This window comes from Oryctolagus cuniculus, chromosome 5 (assembly GCF_051225735.1).
Source record: "Oryctolagus cuniculus isolate XC-2025 breed Fujian yellow rabbit chromosome 5, ASM5122573v1, whole genome shotgun sequence".
NCBI lineage: Eukaryota > Metazoa > Chordata > Mammalia > Lagomorpha > Leporidae > Oryctolagus > Oryctolagus cuniculus.
In genome coordinates this window covers 113,913,941-113,938,302 of record NC_142871.1, presented here as the reverse complement: position 1 = coordinate 113,938,302, position 24,362 = coordinate 113,913,941, and the positions used below count along the sequence as shown (strand labels likewise).

At 36.6% G+C, this 24,362-nt stretch overlaps 1 protein-coding gene across 8 annotated transcripts in view; it reads right to left on the bottom strand.

Moving 5' to 3' along the window:
- Nucleotides 1–24,362, bottom strand: part of HMGCLL1 (3-hydroxy-3-methylglutaryl-CoA lyase like 1) — a 276,884-nt gene that overhangs the window by 60,594 nt on the left and 191,928 nt on the right. For all 8 annotated transcript variants that reach the window (XM_070073929.2, XM_070073930.2, XM_002714514.6 and 5 more), the window contains 2 exons: nt 4,901–4,964; nt 1,847–2,035 (listed from right to left, as the gene is read on the bottom strand). In XM_070073929.2, coding sequence (XP_069930030.2) covers nt 1,847–2,035; nt 4,901–4,964 — 253 coding nt within the window. The remainder of the gene's footprint in view (nt 1–1,846; nt 2,036–4,900; nt 4,965–24,362) is intronic.

Sequence of the window (24,362 nt, the reverse complement as noted above, 5' to 3'; positions counted from 1 at the left end):
TTCTTTAGGTCTGATTTTTACTGTCATGAATCCCTGAATGAAGGAGATATTATTCTGAAAACTGCAGTATCACCATGTGACTCAGTCATTGGGCAAATGGGTGTACTGGTATAAGTCAATCACTCATTGTGGCCTCTTGATGAAATCAAGATATTTGATCAATATCAGATAATATGAGTTTGCTGCTAGATAGTATACATTTTACAGTAAAAAATTAATAAGCAAATATATACTCTAAAATATTGATAAAGTATGCTATAATAAATATATAAACTAGTAACATAGTCATACTATCATTATCAAAGATTATATACTGCACATAACTACATATCTTTATATGGCTGGCAACATAGTAGGTTTTTTAATAGCAGCATCACCATGAACAGATGAGTAATAATGTGTGCCATGGCTATCACATCACTAAGCAATAGGAATTTTTCAGCTCAACTGTAATCTTAAGGCTTCATCTCTTCATATGTTATCTGTTATTGAGCAAAATGCCATTTTATGATGCATAGTTGTGCTTTTTTAGATAGGCCTTCTTTAATCACTGAAATTATAGTGTTTTATACTTGGGCATTGTTAAGAGGTTGATAGTGTACAAAACCAAAATCTGGGTTTCTAGAACTTGTACTATTGCTCTTTATCCCAAATAATTAAACTCTCATCTACTATATAATAAATATGGATCACAAACAAAATGCTACCCAGTGTGAAAATATAGAAGAAATAGCTATACAGAGAAACATGAGGGATAAGGGAGAGAGAGAAACAGAGAGAAAGAGAGAGAGAAAGCCTACTTCAGTAACTCGTTCATGAACACTTAATAAGTTACAGTTGCAGCTAAACACAGAATCCTGAAGTAATACCTAGGCCTCTATTGTTTTAGAAAGTAGAATATCTAAGGAAGGAAAATTGTAAAATTTCCCATGCCTAAAGAAACCATGGGATAACATTTTATCTTCTCTCTGATTCTATAGAATGTTCCTTGCTTGCTTCCAGAGGATAAATAAGGATTTGTGCACATATGTTACAAAGCCCAAATAAGCCTTTGTGGAGAGTGATCTTCTCATTGTTTTTTAACTTCTGCCAAGCAACTGTACACTTTAGGACTGTGACATTAAGCCTTACATATTGATTTTCAGCCTTACCATACAGCTTTTATAAGTCTTATCTTTAGTTGTCAAAATCTTGGGTTCTAACAACTTCAAAAGAATCTATTTTTAACTGAGTTTGAGAATACAACATTAATTTTAAAATAGCACTATTAAAATGCTACTTATGTCTATCTTTTAAACATATGCATGCAAAATAACACTAAATTCAATAAATAATTCTTAAGCCTCAAGTTTCTAGATGTTTTCAATTAATCTTATAGTGGAATATACTTGATAAAAAATAGGAGTTCCATCAAAAGTAAACTGACCAAAATTAAGAAAACATTTCAGCAAAATATTCTGTATTTCAACACCATATCTTCTGATATTAGAGCACCAAATTAACAAAAAAGAGCATTACTTCCATGATTACAACAGTATACTTGACTATCTGTGTTTTGTACTCCTCAAAAACCCATTGCTTTTAAGAGAATATGGGAGCTGAAGGAAGTAGAAACATCTCTACAAAGATTAGTACTTGAAAAGGATTAGAAACAGATTTTTATCAAATCATATTAGAGACTTCCACTCCCCCTCCCAAACCTGAAGAATTTACAAATACTTCCCAAATGCCTGCCATGTGGCAATCACTGTTTAATCATATTCTTAGCATCTTAAGTTATCAACATGCTTATATTACAAATAAAAATTCACATCCCAACCTATGACACGCAATGAATACCAAATACCTGCAAGGCAGTGAGGATGTTTGCTAAGGCTTGTCCGTATGTATCATGACAGTGAACAGCAAGAGCACCTGGTGGGATTTCTTTCATGACACTTTCCAACATTTTTTTCATGCTTCCTGGAGTTCCTACTCCAATTGTGTCTCCCAGGGAGATCTCATAACAGCCCAGGCTATACAATCTCTTGGACACCTGTCAAGAAAGGTGATGTGCTAGTAAAGCAATGCAAATGAATAGACAAACTCTCCTGTTTCTCAGCACATATTATCCAGAAGTAAAAACCACAGCCTAGATCAATTATATTTCTATAAAGTATATGCTTTATCTTTGCATTCCTTTCTTTGTTCATTATATTCTAGCATTATAGCAAACCTTAAATGAAGTTACTGCCATTATTTCTTTCAAAATTCTGTTTGTCTTAGATCTTACTTGTACAGCTATCTATTCCATGATGAAATTATAAGGTACCAGTTCAAATACGAGAGACTTAATAGTTCACTACACTTTAATCAAACATAAGCACTAAAATTCACTTTTAAATAGCTATTTCTTGACCTGATGTGGTTTTACAATCAAATTAAGCCACTGCTTGCAATACCACCATTCCATAACGAAGTGTCAGTTCAAGACCTGGTTGCTCTTCTTCCAATCCACCTTCCTGCTTATGAGTCTGGGAAGGCAGCCAAGGGGCCATTAAAGTTTTTTGGCCCATACCACCCATGTGGAAGACCTCAATGGAGTTCTTGGTTCCTGGCTTCAGCCTTGCCTATCCCCAGTAACTGGGGATAAATTGGGGAGTCAGCCAGCAGATGGAAGATCTCTCTCTCCCTTTCTTTCTCTGTTTCTGCCTTTCCCAAGAAATAAATTAGTAAATAAATAAATACAAATTTTAAAGGAAAATGATTTCTTCTCAAAGCATTAGAGTAGAGATAAGAGCACTAAGTAGCTTTGCAATTGGTAGGGTTACTGGATATTTCTGGATAATTTTTCTAGTCTACAAATGGATATATCAGGTAAAGTAAATCATGAGGTCTGTTGAAGACAGATCATTAATGTACTTTCAAAGCAGTATGTGACTTGCATGCACATACTATTTTGACAAAGATGGATCCTTGAATCCAAGGGAAGCCTAGATTTGAATCTTAGCTCTCACACATGCTGAATATGATAGTGAACAGGGAATAAACTATTTAAGTTTCAAGCTCTCATCCATAAAAAAGTACAGACAACAATATGTCTTCATTTAGCATATTTCTAAGCCTTAGTAACTTAATCCTTAAAAATCACAATAACAGTGGTGTCAGCAATAACATATTTGCTTGTGAAAATGAAATGGGAATGTGCAACAGTCACTTTACACAGAGTCTGGCACGTGGTACTAATTCATTCAAGATGTGTTCTTTACCGGCTGTTTCACACCAGGTGTGACGCGAGTTGTTGGGATAATGTGGAGGAACAAATACTGACTTGGCTTGTTGGGTCACGAAGACTGAAGAAATCAAGTAAGGACAGATCATAGTCAATCCCACTGGGAAATGCACAAGCACAATCTAACATTAGAAGTGAGAAACAAAGAAACAGGATTCTAAGAGGATGTAGTGAAGAAAATTGAAGGGGGGTCCTGAGCGACAACTTGAGATAAAGTAAGCGCTAAACTTACTGAAGACATGAGAAGGAAGGGTCGAGAAGAATGTTCCAGGAAGAATCAGATGTAAAGTTTAATGGGTCCCAGGCACCCAAAGTATAAAATGCAAAGAATATTCCAGACAGGGTAAAAGTCAAGTGCAAAGGGCAGTGTGATGAGAAAGCAAAAACCAAGGGCAGAGAAAGAGTTAGGAGTAGAGGCCTGAAAAGAGAAGTACCAGTTATAGTCATTTCAGAGAGAAGAGAGTGGGTTGATAACAAAATGTGTTAGAAAACCACAACAGGCCCCATTAAGGTTATTGACCTGAATTTCTAATACTTGCAGGCTGCCTGATTACATAACTCTCCCCAGCAGCACCTCAGGCATTCTGGTGCAGGAACAAAGCCCGATGATGCATGTGATTCATACCCTGGTTGTGCAGGGCAAAAAAGCAGAAATGCAAGGAGTCTGATGTTGAGAAGAGACCAACCTAGGTTTATGGGGCCTAAAGTTACACATATTGGAGGTTTCCTCGATGCAATGAAAATTTGAGTGTCGTTATTTTATAATGTGTCTGCCTCTGTGTGCAAGGGTCGCAACTAAATCATAGATGAAGGGATAACTCATTTGAGACATCCTCAGTAAATTTCAAAAGTTCAAATGAATATGTGAAATAATGGTTTTAGCTGAACTCAGTTTACCCTAATAATGCCATCTTCAATTCTTCTGTGACATATAATTAATGAATTTATCAAAATTATCAACCTTAAAAACAAATGCACATTGATAGACTTCACATACAGATGAGTTTCTGAGATATTGTATGGTATCTCAAAGATACAGCATTTTGTGTTCGTTGGTATAAATTACTAACAAATGACAGGAAGTAGCCAATGAGCCTCAATAAATGAGCCTTAATTACTATAATCTATCTCTGGAAAATCACTTGGGAATAAAAGCACACTAATCACAGCAGTAAGATCTAGAGAAGCACAAAAGAGCAACATCATCGAAGCAGTAAACACTAATGTGAAAGTCCAAGTATGAAGGAAACAAACAAGGGATGATACCTGAGAAACAGTTTTGAGTGCAAGTATACAAATTGTCCTGACATTCTGATGGAGGGTGGAACCGTCACTCACTCTGTTACAATTACATCAAGACAAAACAGATGTCTTTATTCCCTCCACCTTCGATGAGACTCAACTGTCATTTAATTCTGAAATCGTGTAGCCAATACACAGGGCTTCAGTGTTAAAGCAAAGCTATTAATTAAGTGATCAGACATATCTTTACAAATATTTGAATATTCACCCTATCTATTGCTCTCATTAGTGTTTGTTATTCAGATATAATACATCATAAGGAATATAGCTGGGTTTCAAAAATAACTTACATTACCATGAACCAACAAAGCTGGAGATGTAACTTACTTCTGTCACTTTTTGTGGTGTTATGTTTCCTTCATATGGACAGCCCAGGGCACAAGACACATACCTAAATTTAAGATACAAAAACATATGTATAGTGGATAAGATTTTTCCTAATTTACAATTTAAAAAAAAGAAGAAATGACCAAAAATCATCAAGAAAATTTATTTTGTACAATTCCATCACCAGTATTTTATGGCTAGACTAAACAAAAACAATTTTGGGGCATTTACAATTAACTCATGTTTTTCTTTTTCTAATAGTTCTTTAATATATGTTATTTGATGCCAGATGGGGATGGTATAGCAAGTATTTATATTATACCAAGATATTCACATTCAAAGTGAAAATACCAGTCAAATACATAGTTTTACTTAAGTAAGTATATATACTCAATTGTCAAGTATCCAGGTGTTTGGAATCATAAAGAAACAGCATGCAAAAGACTGAGTTTCTCTTTTTACTCCCATCTGGATGTTTTGGCATCATTTAGATGCAGTCATTAATCACCCCAGAACTTCTAAAACTGGGCATAGCTTCAGAGTTCATTTTGTTTATCTCTCATGGGTTTGCCCACATCATTTCAAACAGAAGAGTATTTAAAAGGCTCCAAATAAAGATATTCAGTAAGCTGCTTCAGCAACTCACTCTAATATAAAAAGGCAAACCTTTCCTGCAAAGATAATGATCCACTTCCATTCAAATGTATTAACCTTGAAGAAAAGCCTATTTTGGCTATTTTTAGTTCATTACCATTCCTATTTTATTAAACTTTCCTCAAAGATGTTTATAAAACTTGGATTAAAACAATATATACTGTTTGATGGTCAGGAAAGAAAAAACTGTGTGAGACAGAGAGGGGTAAAGGGGAAGGAAGCTGGGCATTTAGCTCTTTGGGCCGGTCTAATAAAGGCTTTGGATAGCTCCACCAAGCAGGTTGAATTCAGATCATTTAGAGTAACATTGGGATTCTCAAAATTATTAAGTGAGGGGTGTCAAGAAATAGAACTCTTTGGGAACACTGTTAAGTGACTGCCAGGAAAAAAGTGGAGGTAAAAACACAGGAAAACGTGTGCCAAATCTCCTTGATTCTAATGTGTTGTTGATTGGAAGATACACAATGAACTTCTCAATAGGCCTTGGAGAAGAAAAATAAAAAAATATTCAATGACAAACTACATATCAGTGATTCTCAGATGTAACCTAATTTTGTAAATATTAAAATCTGAATCTGAATAAAACTTTTATATATTAAAATAAATAAGCAGTTCTATATTCCAGGCAAGTAGTTATGAAGATAAGGAACGAGAAAGGGGCAAATTAAAATAAAATTTGAAAGTTACACTGGACATGAAACATACCTCCCTACTCCTTCAATTATTATAATCTAAGCTTATTGCTTAATCTCTGTGAATGTAATTAAGATGCATGAAAAGAAAATATTCTTCTGTGAATACATCACAGAAAAAAGTGGCTAAAGACAGAAAAAAGAGACATAGTTTCAACACAGATACCATGATTATGTTAACTTAGCGAAAAACTAAGTACAGTGATCCTGAATCCAAACATCTAGATGTGAGTAAACAGAAAATCCAAACCATTTATTTACATGTTCTCCCTCTAAATGTGAAAAGCAAAACAAAAAAATCCAAAGGCAAAACAACAAACAAACCTCTCCTACATTCTCATTGTTTGGGTATAGTTATTTCTATATTGTTAGGACCCCATCTCTCTCTGGGACAGTTTTTTGTCACAGCATTTAAGTCACCCTTGGAGAGGACTGCCTCCTGTTTAGGAGTGCCTGGCTCAAGTCTGAGCTTTGCTTCTGACCCAATTTCCTGCTAATGTACACCCCAGCAAGGCTGCAGATTATGAATCAAATACTTGGGTTCATGCCACCCACACTGGAGACCCAGATAGATTTCCAGGCTCCTGGCCTTGGCCTAACCCAGCCATGGCTATTGCAGGCATTTGGAAAGTAAACCAGCAGATTAAAGGTCTTCTCTGTCTCTCTCCAACTACCTTTCAGATAAAACGAACATAAACATTTTTTCTAAAAATAATTTACCTGTGAGGGTGTTTTCATTTTCCCTCTCATGACCTTTCAAGGACTGTGGTTTCACAATCTTCATAATCCATTGCATTTCATTTTTGCATACATTTCTACAGCCTTGTGAGTAGCTACTTGTTTTTTTTTTTTTTAAGATGTATTTATTTATTTGAAAGTCAGAGTTACACAGAGAGGAGAGGCAGAGAGAGAGAGAGAGAGAGAGAGAGAGAGAGAGGTCTTCCATGCACTGGTTCACTCCCCAGATGGCCACAATGGCTGGAGCTGTGCCGATTCAAAGCCAGGAGCCAGGAGCTTCTTCCAGGTCTCCCACGCGGGTGCAGGGGCCCAAGGACTTGGGCCATCTTCTTACTGCTTTCCCAGGCCATAGCAGAGAGCTGGATCGGAAGTGGAGCAGCCAGGTCTCGAACTGGCACCCATATGGGATGCCAGCGCTTCAAGCCAGGGCATTAACCCGCTGTGCCACAGTGCCAGCCCCAAGTAGCTACGTCTTAATACACATGGTTACTTCCTTCACAACTAACGTGAGAGTTCTCAACTGCATTTTTTTAACTCTACCTTAAGTTTGTGAAACATTGGGTGGCACTCTAAGGACCATAGGACAAATCTTACCCATTGCTCTTTTTGACAAAAAGATTTTATTGGAGCCCAGCATGTCCATCTACTTATACCTTATCCTTGGCTTTTGTACTCTAACAGCAAAGTTGAGTATATGGTTTCAGCATACATTAGCTGACTCACAAAACCTACAATACTACTTCTAGACCTTTCCAGAACACATGTGCCAATTCCTGTTAAAATGGTTATGCCACCTTTCCTATGGGCCCAAAAGTTTCCATGGTGATGAAAATGGGCACTCTCTGCTTTGATGACTGGCTTAAGCCAGATCTGGATTTCTACTTCTCTCAAATAATCAATGACAGCAATACTCAATCTTGTTGCACAGAGTCACTCACTGAAGTTAAAAGAACATAGCAAAAGTAGTGCTTAGGACACCCTCCAAATGCATAAAATAAGATGCTCAGGGAATGGTACCAACCAGCAATACTTTAATTTTTTTATATCTTATTATTCTACAAATGACTGAAAATCACTAACTACTAACAATACTTCCTTACTTGTATTGACTGTTTGCTTCTCTTGTGTGAAAAAGTGACAATCTCAGGAATGCCCTCACTACTCTGCACAATCCTGGCTGGTGAATAAATTTCTCACAAATTGATTTCATATAATTTTTCATTCTCCTGAACCTCCAAATTCCAACCTTTTCATTTCTTTTTAATCCCATTCTTTACTTCTGATTCAATGTTCTCTTGAGTCAAATAGAATCTTCAATAGTTCTTTCAGCAAGGCTCCTTGAATGCTAGCATTTTGCAGATCATTTTGTCAGCAAAAGCTTTAAAAACCAATTTTAGGCCGGCGCCGCGGCTCACTAGGCTAATCCTCCGCCTTGTGGCGCCGGCACACCGGGTTCTAGTCCCGGTCGGGGCGCCAGATTCTGTCCCGGTTGCCCCTCTTCCAGGCCAGCTCTCTGCTGTGGCCCGGGAGTGCAGTGGAGGATGGCCCAGGTGCTTGGGCCCTGCACCCCATGGGAGACCAGGAAAAGCACCTGGCTCCTGGCTCCTGCCATCGGATCAGCGCGGTGCGCTGGCCGCAGCGCGCCGGCCGCGGCGGCCATTGGAGGGTGAACCAACGGCAAAGGAAGACCTTTCTTTCTGTCTCTCTCTCTCACTGTCCACTCTGCCTGTCAAAAAAATAAAAATAAATAAAAATAAAAAAAAATTAAAAACCAATTTTATTTATTTGAAATACAGAGTTATGGGTGGAGGGGGAAGAGAGAGAGGGAGAGAGAGAGAGAAAAAACGCACTCCCATCCACTGGCTCACTCCTCAAATGGCTGCAGCATCCCAGACTGGGCTAGGCAACAGCCAGGAGCCCAGAATGCCATCCAGGTCTCCGACATGTGTGCAGGGGCCCAAAAGATTTGGGCCATCATCCACTGCCTTCTCAGGCGCATTAACAGGGAGCTGGATTGGAAGTGGAGCAGCCGGAACTCAACCCAGTGCTCATACGGAATGCCAGCATTGCAGGTGGTAGCTTAACCCACTCAGCCACAATACTGGCCCAACAAATACTTTTTTTGCCTGCACTGTTGAACAACAGTTGGAATAAATACAAAATTCTTTGTTGACAATTATTTGGTCTCAGCAACTGTCTGTATTCTCAATTCTTTGCTGATCAAAATAATGCTGTCAGTGTAATTATAATTGCTAATCAGATATATAATTCTTTTTCTACTTTTAAAGAATTATATTTGTATCTACTGCTCCTCTCAATTTCTAGATACTAGATCTTCAAATGCATTTCTCATGTCTATTTTCTCATGCAAATTCAAGTTTTCTGCATTAACTTCACTTTCAAAACTTTTGTTAATTTATATTTCTGGGCTTCATTTTTGCAAGTTTTATAGGTCCTACTTTCAGATCACTGTTCTCCTTTTCAACTTCATTTAATCTGTTTTCAAAGCATTTATTAATTATTTTAATAATAGATTTTTATTTTTAGAAATAACTAATGTTTATTTTGGCCAAATGCTCATTTCTTTTTATTCATAAACACCTGTTCATTTATTATTATTTGTCCCATATATATTTAAGTGATTAGTTTACATTCTTCTTTTCAGATTGTTATATTACTTTCTTTTCTGCTAAATTCTCATCTTTTCTTTTTCACTTTTGCCTATTTTAACTAAGGTAGTTTGTTTCGTTATGTGGATAACAGTGTTTATTATGAACACAAGTCCATGGTGTCTTTAATAACTGTAGGAATTCTGTGAGTCTCGACTTACTTAAATGTCTCTATTAAGAGAATCTGATTGCCTTTTGCCCTTTCCATTTAGATCTGACCAGTTCTTGAATAAGTTTCTAACCTTAATTTCTCAATTTGGGTTTCCGCAATATTCACGTATCATAAATCTAAAACTCAGAACTATATCTGGCACAGGTTCCACTGACTTTGCAGTGGCAACAATATCCTGCCAGGCTCAAAGAATTACTCATTTATAAGTCCAAGCCTAGAGAGAACATCTATCTTTTTTCAGAGACATTTAAATCCCATTTCTAAACCACTAGGGATTATATCTGGATTCGATAACTCCATATGCCACTCTGGCATCAACCTGCATGATTACCACATTTTCTTTGATGCAATCTGGGGACTTCTTTTCCTTTATGAGCTTGGCTGTATGTTTTAAAAGTTGTTATATTTATGTGTCTGTAATGTGAAGGGAAAGGAGGTTACTGAGACAATTCGGTCCACCATAGTCTTGTTCTTTTTTACCGTTATGCAGTTAACTCTAGGATCAACTCCAAAGCTCCCTTTGCACTTTAACAATTAATTGCTTGACACATTCAAATAGCATATTAAGATCAGTGTATCTGAATTGTTACTCATCCCTTTCCTCTTGCATAAAACTGTATCCCTTGTATTTTCAATTATATATATATATATATATATATATATATATATATATACCGTTATTTTCAGACAGGGTCCTGCTACACATGGAGACCACAGTCAATAACAAACGTTAATTGATCCTCCTGCAGTCTCTAGGGCAGGCACCTCTGCCAATGCCCTGCAGTCAAAGCGTATAGTAGAGTGCCCACGATTGCTCTGTTAGGTGCTCTCTTTCCCTCTCATGCAATGTCACTCAATTTTACTGCAAGTTACTGTCAAAATTATATTCCTAAAGCATGGATCTGCATATATAATTTCTATTTTGAAAATGTTTAGTGACTTGTCATTTTCCACTGAATAACTTGGTATTCTGGTTCAGCAATCTGTGAAAACTCAATCTGACTTTTACCTTTCTTTAATGTGTACACTTTCTAAAAGCTTTACTCCAGCAGAAGTAAACTTTTGTTAATTAAACATTTCTTTAGATTTTTATTCACTATGCTTTTAGCCTTCGTAGCTTCTCTTTTTTCCTAAAAGGATCATCATTTCCAATATATTTAAATTCTTTAATAGCTTCTTTAATAGCTTCATTTAAATCATACCTTCTCCAGGAATTTTCTCTAAATCACCCTAGAAGTTAGAATTACTTTAGTCTTTAATAGTTTATTTTTGTATCTCACTTAATATACTTGACTTTTTGACAAAACAATAATTATTTCTGTATTCACATTTATTTTATTTTCTCATTTTGCTGGAAACTGAGGCTAGGCTATTTTTCATTTTCATATTCCCCATTGTATGACAAGATAGTACAGTACACATATTCTCAATTGATATTTATTGAATTAGTTGATGCACATATATGTTGATTATGTAGATTAAGATGTCATTTTACCTTCTGAATAATTATATAATAATTTCATAATTTTATCACAAATGGATAGTTATTACTAAGATATTTATATTATATAATCCCATAGCTAATATGATAGCATATTTCAAAGATTAGGACTCAAAATACATGTCTTGAACATTAAGATGATAAAGTAATAAAGGAATCACCAATTATGCTGAACATAATGTTGCTAAAAATAATTTAAAAAGCATAGAGTAAGAATAAACCCTATGGGGGCCGGCGCTGTGGTGTAGCGGGTTAACACCCTGGCCTGAAACACTGGCATCTCATGTGAACACCAGTTCGAGACCCAGGCGCTCCACTTCCTATCCAGATCTCTGCTATGGCCTGGGAGAGCAGTGGATGATGGCCTAAGTCCTTGGGCCCCTGCACCCACGTGGGAGACTTGGAGGAGGCTCCTGGTTCCTCGCTTCAGATTGGCTCAGCTCCAGCCATTGCAGCAAATGGGGGAGTGAACCATCGGATGGGGGACCTCTCTCTCTCTGCCTCTCATCTCTCTGTGTGTAACTCTGACGTTCAAATACATAAATCAATAAATAAATCTTTTTTTAAAAAGAATAAATCCTATGGATACATATATAAATTTTTTTAAAAAATTTGTGTTTAGTGAGACCAGTTATCAATACTGTGTAAAAATATGGTTTAAGACAAAACTAAAGCCTCCCAGTATTAACTACCCTGCCCAGAAGAAACAAATCATGAAAAGACATTTACATTTTGGGCGCTGGGTTCAAGTCCCGACTGCTCCTCTTCCAATCCAGCTCTCTGCTATGACCTGGGAAAGCAGTAGAAGATGGCCCAAGTGCTTGGGCCCCTGCACCCACGTGGGAGACCTGGAAGAAGTTCCTGGTTCCTGGCTTCAGATTGGCGCAGTTCCAGCCATTGCGGCCATCTGGGGAGTGAACCAGCAAACGGAAGATCTCTCTCTCTCTGTCTCTACCTCTCTCTGTAACTCTGTCTTTCAAATCATTAAAATTAATCTAAAAAATCTACATTTAATCCTCACTCAAGCCTATTTTCCCATAATTATCCTATGTTTCTCCAGCCATCCTGGCAGAAAGAAAAATAAATAAATAAATAAGATGAGTAAAATCCATGAATAAATGTCAAAAATAATTTGGGAAGGAAAAAGTCAATCATGGTTTATGTTAGGAAGAGAACAGTAATGCTAGCAGCGATGAGATGACGTATAAAATCAATTAAAGATAACTGAGATATCTAAAGTAGGACTACTTTAATATATTCAGGCAGAATATAATAACCAGGAAGCTATATAATACAGTATTTCATTATTGCTAAACTAACAAAAAAAATTTTGAGGGACTTTTAGGACGACTTACATTGTCACTATGGATAAAATAAGAAATAAAGACTGCTTCTGGGCTGCGGCTCACTAGGGTAATCCTCTGCCTGCGGCGCCGGCACCCAGGGTTCTAGTCCTGGTCGGGGCGCTGGATTCTTTCCCAGTTGCTCCTCTTCCAGTCCAGCTCATTGCTGTGGCCTGGGAGTGCAGTGGAGAATGACCTTGGTCCTTGGGCCCTGCATCCGAATGGGAGACCAGGAGGAAGCACCTGGCTCCTGGCTTCGGATCCACGCAGCACGCCGGCCGTAGCGGCCACATGGGGGGCGAACCAACAGAAAAAGGAAGACCTTTCTCTCTATCTCTCTCTCTCTCTAACTCTGCCTGTCAAAAAAAAAAAAAAAAAAAAGAAAGAAAGACTGCTTCTTAATGTATTAGTCCAAAAAAATATAATGAAATGACTGAAGCAGGTTACATTATGAAAAGAGTTTATTCATAGTTCTGACAGTTCAAAGGCAAGATGCCAGTATCCACAAGGTGCTGATGAGGACTGTGGGAAAGAAGCTATCACATTGCAACTCAGGAAACTGGAGAGACTGGGATCCCACAGTATCTTCTAAAGCCACACTCCCAGCAACCTAGGGATCTCTCATCAGGCTCCACCTTTCAAAGGACTCAGCATTGCTCACACTGCCACATTGAGATCCAAGCTTCCTACACAGGAAACTTAGTGGGGAAACCACATCCAAACCATAGTGATTCTCCATTTCCTCTAGAAGACATGACTAGTTTCTTTCTCATAAACCAATTAGGTCACCATATATTAGAAATATCTTCTATACAAATTTTGAGCTTCACTGAAGCACTCCAGTGTGCAAACTTTAGGAAATAATTTTAATGTGATACCTTGTTTTATATTCCAGTTTTGTTCTTAAAGTTCTATATGCTGAGTTTTAGAAAAATAATTTATTTTATATTTTATTTATATATTATATTTTATAATACATTTATTATTAATTATCATTGAATCACTGAACAAATTGCATTTCAGAAAGCTAGGAAAACTGATCATACAAAGATGTTAAAAATTCTTTTTCAGGCCGGCTCAATAGGCTAATCCTCCACCTAGCGTAGGATTGTTCTCCAACATACCTTTCGTCCCACAATGCTTCTTATTTCAGCAAAAAATTCAAAGCTCAGAGGGGTCTTCAAACAGTGTATAGGAATTTATATTATGCAAAAATTGTGCATTGATTTAAATCTTTATTTGGTGGAGAGTTTGCTTGTGATTATAAAATAAAGTATGTCATTGTAAAAATTAGAAGAAAAAATAAGAAAGGAAGGAGAGGGGAGGGTGGGAGTATGGACGGGATGGAAAGTATGGTGAGAAGTATCATTATGCTCTTAAATCTGTATATATGGGCCGGTGCCGTGGTTCAATAGGCTAATCCTCTGCCTGTGGCACCAGCACACCAGGTTCTAGTCCCGGTCGGGGCGCCGGATTCTGTCCCGGTTACTACTCTTCCAGGCCAGCTCTCCGCTGTGGCCTGGGAGTGCAGTGGAGGATGGCCCAAGAGCGTGGGCCCTGCACCCACATGGGAGACCAGGAGAAGCACCTGGCTCCTGGCTTCGGATCAGTGCGGTGAGCCGACCGCAGCGCACCGGCCGCAGCGGCCATTGGAGAGTGAACCAAAGGAAAAGGAAGACCTTTCTCTCTCTCTCTCTCTCTCTCACTGTCCACTCCACCTGTAAAAAAAAAAAAAAAAAAAAACTTTTTCAGGGCCCAGCTTTATGGTATAGCATGTAAAGCTGCCGCATGTGGAACCAACATCCCATATAGGTGCCTGTTGGAGTCAGGCTGCTCCACTTCTGATTTAGCTCCCTGATAATGTGCCTGGGAAAACAGCCGAAGATGACTCAAGTACCCAGACCCCTGACCTCACTTGGGAGACCTGGAAGAAGCACCTTGCTCTTGGCTTCAAATCAGCCCAGCTCTAGCCATTGCAGTCATTTGGGGAGTAAATCAACAGCTGGAAGATCTCTCTGTCTCTCTCTCTAAATAAATAAATAAATCTTAAAAAAAAATCCTTTTACAAAGAATTTTCTAAAACTAAAAATAGCTTTCTAGTTCATTTTTTTAAATTTGAATTTATGCTACACAAATTCTCAAAAAGCTGAAACCTTGTAACTAATGAAACAAAATTTATTTGCTTGGTTCCTGATGAAACTAAACACTAAGCATGTACTCAAATTAAATATATTAACTATTTCTTTGAAATAAACTATCATAACCACTTGTAGGAGTTGCAGCATAAAATATTTAATAATATTCTAGAATAAATATTTACCTAAAATACTTGTATTCTACATAAAAAATCCATTTTAATGACGGTAGATCTGACATTGCGCTAAATTAAATAGATTACAAAACACAAACAGAATAACCTATTGAACCAGGCTTTAAAACCAAATCCATCTACCTTTAAAGCCGTATTTTTTTATTACATCTAATTAGCTGTTCACAATTAGAAAATTCCTTTATGGCAAGCTCAGATTTGCGCCCTAAATACAAGCCTAGGTTCAGAGAAATAAGCCAAGCTAGACAAAAAGCCGGGTTACAGATCAACTTTTAAACTACCTTTATCTTGATCTCTCATTTCTGCCACTCCTTTTGAAGCTTGCTATTTTTTTTTTCCTTTTATCTCTCTAATCTGATTAACTTATTTGAGTCTTCTTGCTTTTACTTTCTGAAAAGATGCATCCTTGGGTTAATTTTCATTTAAATGGCCTCAACCCCACCCACTGCCATCTTGGAAGGGTATTAAAGCCCCATGCTTATAACTGTCCCTTGGGACAATCCTAAATGGGCTTTGCATAGTAGACTCCCTGATCCCCCAAGCCCTCAAACTCGACCTAAGTCAACATCTGGATGTACTTCCAAAGCTCTGGGCCAGCTTCTTCAGGTACAGTTTCAGTACAATCTTATGCTTATATTTTTGTCTAGTTATCAGAAGAGATTCAAAAATAGCCTTTCTTTTTAAATAAAATAGTATGATTTTACATCAAATAGTCTTCTTTATTCACCAAATTAAACTATTTGGCTCAAAGGATTTTTCTTCATGGACCCGTAATTCTGGACTTTTAGTACTTTCTCATAGTCAAACTCTCCAAGTTTCAAGGGTGAATTTAAATTTCAGATAGTTAATACTTATATCACTAGGCAGTTTGCTGTATGGGACAGAAATTTCACACTCCCAGGTATAAAGTTTCATTATATAAATTTCAAGAGCATGTCTTCTTTTGATAAAAACATTAATAAAAACCAAAGCATCAATGTTAAATTCAGTTTCTAATCTCACTTAGGTGATATGGTTCTAAAAGTTAAATCACTATATTTTCTTGGCCAATCCATTCCAAATATCAAGAGTTGATGGATGCATCCAGAGACAAGAAAGGCAGAGGCCACCTGACCAGACTGATGAAAACAGAATTCTGGAAATCAATAAATATGGGAAACCAAGTACAACAGAGCCTTTTCCCAGCCCTACTTAAAAGAAACACTATGCTTAGGTAACTTGCTTAATGTTTTTTAATACAGATGCCTGCAAGTTTTTGTACCATGAACCCTCCCCACAATATCACCTAAACGATAGTTTTAATTTTCATGTAATATCACTGAGCACCTTGAAAAATATGGTTAGATATTTCCTAACATAAACTTCTTAGCTTGTCTCATCTCAGACTCTAACTAAATTTTCTTTTAAATATGAATTATGAATTAGTTTAAGAATTTCTAATACTAAGTGTGCTTCCTGTTGAATTACTTTGAAAAAAGTTAAATACAATTAAATATATATTTAATATTGCAATATATCTTCAGAATACTTCTTCTAGATAGTTTTTGTGTGCTGACTTTGTGAGTAAAATATTTCTAAATAAGAGTGTCCACTTAAAATTAAATGCTTCTAAGAAATTTATAGTTATTTCAACTTTTTAGTTGAAAACTATTGATCCCATGAATTAAAAACTATTAATATTCATTCTTCTATTTCATTTGATACACAATCTATTTTCATACCTATTTCTTATATTTACTTTTTGTTAAATACTTGTTTTATATTGGCACTATGTAAATTGAACTTATAAGGAAAATCATGTAGAAAATAACTTTAACTTATAATTAGTGACTATTGAGTATGTACTGAGACCACATACCTTCCACGTAACATAATGCACAGAAAAGTAAGTACCTCATGATCTCACTCATAGATGAGATCCACAAAACTTGATCTTATAGAAATTAAAAGAAGTTACAGACAGTGGGAACAAACTGTTGAAATCCTTACTTAAGGTATACTAAGCTGATCTTCTGTATATTAAGATAATCGAAAATGAATCTTGATGTGAATGGAAGGGGAGAGGGAGTGGGAAAGGGGAGGGTTGTGGGTGGGAGGGACGGTATGGGGGGGAAAGCCATTGTAACCCATGAGTCGTACTTTGGAAAATTATATTCATTAAATAAAAGATAAAAAAAAATAAAAAATAAAAAAAATAAAAAAAAAAAGAAGTTACAGACATTTTTCTTAATCAGTTGGGATACCTCATCCCACATCAGAGTGTCCAGGTTTGAGTCTCAGGTCTGCCCCTGATTCCACTGCTCTGCGAATGCACACCCTGAAAGAAAGCAGGTTTTGGTTCAAGTTTTTGTGTTCTTGTGCCCTACGTGGGAGACTGCTTTTGAGTTCCCTGCGCTCCGTTTCTGTCTGACCAATCCCCAGCCATTTTGAGCAACTGGGAATTGAACCAGTGATGGAAACTTCTTGTTTCTCTCTCTCTCTCTCTCTCTCTGTCTCTCCCTCTCTCTTTCAAATAAATAAATTTAAAAATAAAGTAGAATGATGGTTATCATAAGCTAGGGAGAGTAGGGAGGGAGGAGGTGGATTAATGTTATACTTGGAAAACGGAAAGAAGTTCTGGTGTTCTGAATGATAGGTGACTATTTATAATGATGATGTGCTGTATATTTTAAAACAAAGCTAGAAAATGATTTAAAATATTTCACTACAAAGAAATGATATAGAATTAGGGTATTGATATGTTTATCCTAAACTGGACAATATACAGTATTCCTATGTATTGAAATATCACATGGTACCCCTTACATATATAGAACTTTATATAACAGATAAAAAGGAAAAAAAATAAATAGTATAGGGCATTCAACCAAAACTCTATGTATATTAATTCAACAACTTAGGAAGACCATGAACATTCTTGAAGTTATTTATATAAATTATAAATATATTTTGTGCCCTGACATGATATGGTATCCTCTAGCAAAGGAATAAGTAATAATAAAAGTATCACTGCTAGTATAATGAGAAATAACAAAACACATTCTTTACTAAAAAGCTCTAAATGAAGACTATTTAGACATTATTATACAGAGCTTACACATATTATCTTCTACTCGGTGTGTGTCGTTGTAGTACACAGCAGTGCTAGAATAATACATGAAACCATAAAAAGCATAAACTCTCAAACAAACCATATGAAAAAATAGTTTTAACAGATCTTTCATTTTTAGAGCTTTATGTGCCATATTTTGGTAAATGATGATTTGAATTGTTCGTCCAAGTTTACTACTATTCTTCAATTTAACTACAAAAGTTGGAAAGGAAACTGTAGGAATACCAAGAAGCTGCCCACTTATAAGATGAGGTTATATCTACATAAGTAAATTCTATAAGGGTAAATCATCCAGTGGAATGATACCCCAATCTTGAGAAAGCAAGCCTATTCGTTTCAATGTATTAAAAAACAAAACAAAACAAAACTAAATTAAAATTAAAACAAAAGCCCAGGGTCCTAAGTAAGTTCTCATTATCTCACTCAAGAACACTGCTACTACCTTCAAGGAAAGAATCAGAATCCATAATGACATTCTGCATAATAGACAGGAAACTCAAAACTTAGTGCCGCATGATCTAGATGGTTTGGCTAACATAGCAACCAAGCTGCAAGATTTCAAAGAATGTGCTGAGTTCTAAATCTTCTCTCAAAGGAAAAAAATCAGCGAGTGTTGTTGAGGGGAAGACCAGTAACTTCATAGTGGTTAACAAGATTAGCATCTTAAAGGATGGCAATTAAACAGATCGAGGCAACCAACTGAAAACCAATTAATCACAGGAAAAATTCCCGAACATTAGGTATCTTTCATCAAAGTTATTGGTCACTAATATATGTTATGTAATCTCTTTGGGGGTCTTTAAAATCAGAATGGATTCTCCTTGGCTTTGGATAAGAAAAAAGTAGGTAGTGTGGATAATAGTAGGTGAACAGATGGGCAAAAGGAGCACTCCAGATTCATTAAAACTCTATAAAAACTGGCTCATCACCTCCTTGTAATATGAATCAATATTAATCATGTCATAAATAAATTTTGGCTAAAGAAAAACAGTATCCTATTTTACCGCTGGCTTTGTTTTTCTGTATCCAAAAGTAAACAATCATTGTCTATATGCTTATTTAATTACTAATCTGCCTTTACTCTTTGTTTTCACTTTTTTGCATTTTTACCTTTCTTTTAAATTTGAGAAGAAATTCAACTGGTAGAGTTCAGATAGGTGTTTTTTCACTTTTTTTTTTTAAATGAAAGAGTAATTTTTTCCTAGATTTGCCTCATAGGAAGAATATTAAAAATGTAAGTTTCTGACTGTTAGTTTAGATTTTTAGGAATTTAGCCATGGATCAAATCATTTAGGTCATTTTTAGGAGAACTACAAGATGTTATTACATTAAAAATTTTCCACAACTTATGAGTTTAGATCTGGAAAGCTGACTTTGCAATTCATAGAGTGAGCATGCTGATTATGTGACTTCATAAAAGGCAAGTTGATACTCACTATAAATAAAAAGCAATAAAACTTGAATATTTTATTTGATATTATATTAGAACCCTGCTTCATATTTTGAGACATTTAGGTTTTAAAGAATTCTGGCAAACTAATCAATATTTCTTATAAAAAATACCATTACTAACACTAGAGGAAACCACAGACATTTATTTATTTACTTGTTTGTTTTGCCTTCTTAGTCTTTTCAAATTTAGACAGATAACAGAAAAATAACCTGTAGTTTTAAAAATATGTCACATGAATTGCACATTTAAGAATTATATCCAAAATGTATACATTTCACTTTTCATTCACATAATGTATATGCAGCAATGGCTACCTACTCTGCATTTTTTGTCATTAGTTTGGCATGGTGTCTTCCACATCTTGTCCCAGATGTGAAAAAAAGTTTTGAGCATGTACTAAAAGCATGTATATGCATGTGATCTGTGTGTTTTAATGGGTTAAGGGGGAAATGAACACTAGCCTTCATGACTCTAATAAAAACTACTATTATATCAAAGTTCACTGTTTTTATAAAAATGTAAGCAGTCGTGTATTACTTTACGGTCTTTAAATCTGACAGCTGGCAACATAAATTTTCTGGATGACTATCAAGTAATGCTGATGCAGCTATTACCATGGAAGACATGTTGAATCATCTGTTATGATTTCAACTAGTTGTGCACGGTTCTTTTCCTTAAAGAACTACCAGTGCCTTACGACTTATAATAGTGAGTACCCGAAATCTAGATTTCCAGTAATAAAAAGTTCTTAAATTCTTAAAATTTCAAGGAGAAGCAGTCATTTGGCCTAGCGGTTAAAAAGCTGGTCATGTCAAATTACTTACGTTTGAACCCTGGATACACCCTTGATTCCAGCTTCTTCCTATTGCATATGCTAGGGGACCATGGTGATGCCTTAAGTAGTTAGGTCCCTACAACTGGCTTCATCCCATTGGTAGGCATTAGAGGAGTGAACAAGCCTATGAGAACTTTCTTTCTGTCAGTCTCTCTGCCTCTTATATAAACCTATAAATAAAAATTTAAAAAAAAAAACCTGTAGGAGGCAATTTGAAATTAACCATTTCAATTGCACAAACAGCTAGTGAACTCATACTGAAAGGCATATTTCTTTTAAAAAATGAATAGTGTGCTGCAAAGAAACAAAATCTGCATTGGAAGCATAAGAATGTGTATGTAATGTGACTCTACTGAAAGTCTCCACTGTACTCTACTGATGTGGTCACTTCATGTCCATCAATACTTCTTGACTTTCTTATCAAAGCTTAGAAACTTTTTAAGTCATAGAACAGTTAGAAGTTTCATTTTTGACTGGCTGATATTGTCAAACAATGAGTATTAAAGAGGACTTTGGCTTTTTATTAGCTCAATTATATAAATTATTTTGTTTTATGAAAGTTATGGAGAAAAAAGTTGACTATGCACAGTTTATGTTTACATTGATCTTTCAATATAAAAGCACACACAGACTTCCTATTTGAAAGGAAAGTTGCAAAAGCACTTTACTTATCTTACAGGAATTTTTTTTTTCAGCTTTTCAATGAGAATCACTTTAAATATTACCACATTTGAAACTCACATCCAAATAAAATACAGTTTTTCCTTTTCCTTTTCTTTAATAGGAAAGAGACTAAACAACTTACTTGTATTTGAATTTAGAAGTTTGCAATGAATCTCTCCTTTTTGATTGCGGTTACATAATTTTTTTGCCTAAAAATTGGACACTCTTTATGTTTATAGAAAAAATATCTTGGTTTTTAAAATTTTCTTATATGTTCTTTACATTATGTGTATGTATTTTGATAACAAAAACAGTTCTGCGTCAGGCTGGTGTTGTGAAACAGGGTTTAAGCTGTGACTTGGATATTTAATACTTGCATATTAAAGTGTGCTGTACTGAGGACCTGCTGCTTTGCTTCTGACCCAACTTCCTGCTAACGTGCCTGTGAAGGTAGCAGAAGACGACCCATGTATTTGAGTTCCTACCACTCATGTGTGATACCAGGATGGAATTCCTGGCTCCTGGTTTCAGTCTGGACTAGATCTGGCTTTTGCAATCTTTTGGGATAGTGAACTAGAGGATAGATATATGCTAGATAGATAGATGCTCACATATACTCTCTCTGTCCCTTCCTCTCTCATTGTTGTTCTACCTTTCAAATAAATAAATCATTTAATAAAAAGTTCTGTAGCTCATTAACTGTTGACTCTTTCCTTCCACTATGAACTTTGCTGACTTCAGGTAAAGAAATTACAACCTGCATCTAAATCCATTTCCAGGAACCATTTTGGCATAGCAGGTTAAACCACTGCCTGCAATGCCAGCGTTCCATAAGGGCACAGCATTGTGCTCCATTTCAATCCAGTTCTCTGCTAATATGCCTGGGAAAGAAGCAGAGGCTTGCCCAAGTCCTTGGGCCCCTGAACACACATGGGAGACTCAGATGAAGCTCCTAGTACCTGGCATTAGTAAGGCCTAACCCTGGTTGCTTTCGTCATTTGTGGAATGAACTGGAAGATAGATTTCTCTCTCTGTGTCTTTTCCCTCTCTCTCTCTGTAACTTTGCCTTTCAAATAAATGAAATAAACCTTAAAAATTTAAAATTAAAATAATAAATTTCTAACACTCAGCATTTCTGTTAAACATGCTGTACTTCGTAATTTATTAAGATGACATGTTTATCACATTTCTACATTTATAAACTCAATAAAAAGCTAGTCAATGTGTTAGAAATAAATTCTTTGTTAAGTAACAATTCATTGTGCACGTTTCACAGCACACAGGCCTAGCTGCAAGTTATGCTGCAATTGCTGATCCTGAAAGCAGATTTTTTTCTCTTTTCCCTCCTTATAGGTCTCTTATTGCAGCTACCAGCTTTCTTCTTGTTCCATTTCTGCTTTCTATTATTCTATCTTGTCATTAATTTGCATATGATTCTATTTTAAGAGCCACAAAATAGTTAAGTCAGCACCAAAATCACATAATGTCTCAATTCCTGTTAATCGTGTGTATTATCCTGTTTCTAACCTCCTAAGTTGGGTTGATGTTGTGGTACAGCAGGTTAAGATACCACCTGGGAAGCCAACATCCCATATGAGTGCCAGTTGAAGCCCAGCTACTCCACTTCCAATCCAGTTCCCTACTAATGCACCTGGGAAAGCAACAAATAAGGCCCAAGTACTTGGTTCCCTATACACATAAGGGGGACCCAGATGGAGTTCCAGGCACCTGGCTTCTACTTGGTCCAGACCTGGCCACTGCAACCATTTGTGGAGTAACCATTAGATAGAAGATCTCTCTCTCTCTCACTATGCCTTTCAAATAAATAAATACATGTTTAAAAAAAAAAAAAAACTCCTGAGTTTATGGACCTTGGGTCAATTTTTCTTCCATAACTGACTTCAAACCAGGATCTGCTGGAATTAAAATGTGATAACCCATATCATGATCAATGAAATTTAGAGAACAAAACAAAACAAACAAGGCAAGGATAAAAGGACCAGCACAAAAAGAAATAATATGATATACAGCAGAAAATAGTGGAGGACTGAAAACTTATTTGTGTTTGTATTTGTCTTCTATATAAAGTTTCTAAAGTACTTTTAGAAGATTTATAGGTTTATTTATTTGTTTGAAAGGCAGAGTTAGAGACAGAGGGAAGGAAATGGGAGAGAGAGAAAGAGAGAAATGAGAGAGAGAAATCCCAAACTTCCACAATAGCTGGAGCTGAGCCATTCCAAAACCAGGAGCCAGGAGGTTCTTCTGGGTCTTCTTGGGCCATCTTCTACTGCTTTCCCAAGTGCATTGGCAGGGAGCTGGATCAGAAGTGAAGCAGCCAGGACTCAAACCAGCACACAAATGGGATGCTGGCACTGTAGATGGTGGCTTAACCCACTATGCCACAGAGTCAGCCCCCAAGTATTTTTTTTGACAGGCAGAGTGGACAGTGAGAGAGAGAGACAGAGAGAAAGGTCTTCCTTTTGCTGTTGGTTCACCCTCCAATGGCCGCTGCGGCCGGTGCGCTGCGGTTGGCTCACCGCGCTGATCAGAAGCCAGGATCCAGGTGCTTTTCCTGGTCTGACATGTTGGTGCAGGGCCCAGGGACTTGGGCCATCCTTCTCAGCCCTCCTGGGCCACAGCAGAGAGCTGGACTGGAAGAGGAACAACCAGGACAGAATCCGGTGCCCCGACCGGGACTAGAACCGAGTGTGCCAGAGACGTAGGCAGAGGATTAGCCTATTGAGCCGCTGCGCCAGCCTTCCTAAAGTATTTTTAAACAGTGATCTGCAAGGTGCTGTGTGGGTGCTTCATGGTCACTCAGATAAGGTAGAATAATCAGGCATGAGGAGGGGAGTTGAGGCCCATTGTGGCAGGTGTTGAGCTCAAGGTATTTGAGCTGCTTAGAGGTTAAAGTTTATACTGAATATTTTCTATTGCAATTCTATATAAGCTGTTGTTTGAAGAAAACATCATGCTTAAAAAAAGATTTGAAAACCACACTTAATGATTTCTTCCCCAAAGCTCTTAAGAATTTATATTAATTTATCAACCTACAGTAGGTTAAAATAAAAAAAGAGATGTATTTGAATAATTGAGTGTTAGTAAAATGGTCAATGATGGCCAATCTGTATGCTAGTCCCTCTGATTCAACTGCATTGCAGATTCCACAAGTTGTAGACACACTAATAAGCAACAATGACATTAACAAAATGTAACTAAATAGTTACTGTCCTGATTGAATAATGTACAAATAAAATACCCTAGGCAGAATTTTATAAGTAGTAAAGTTTTCTAGATAGTC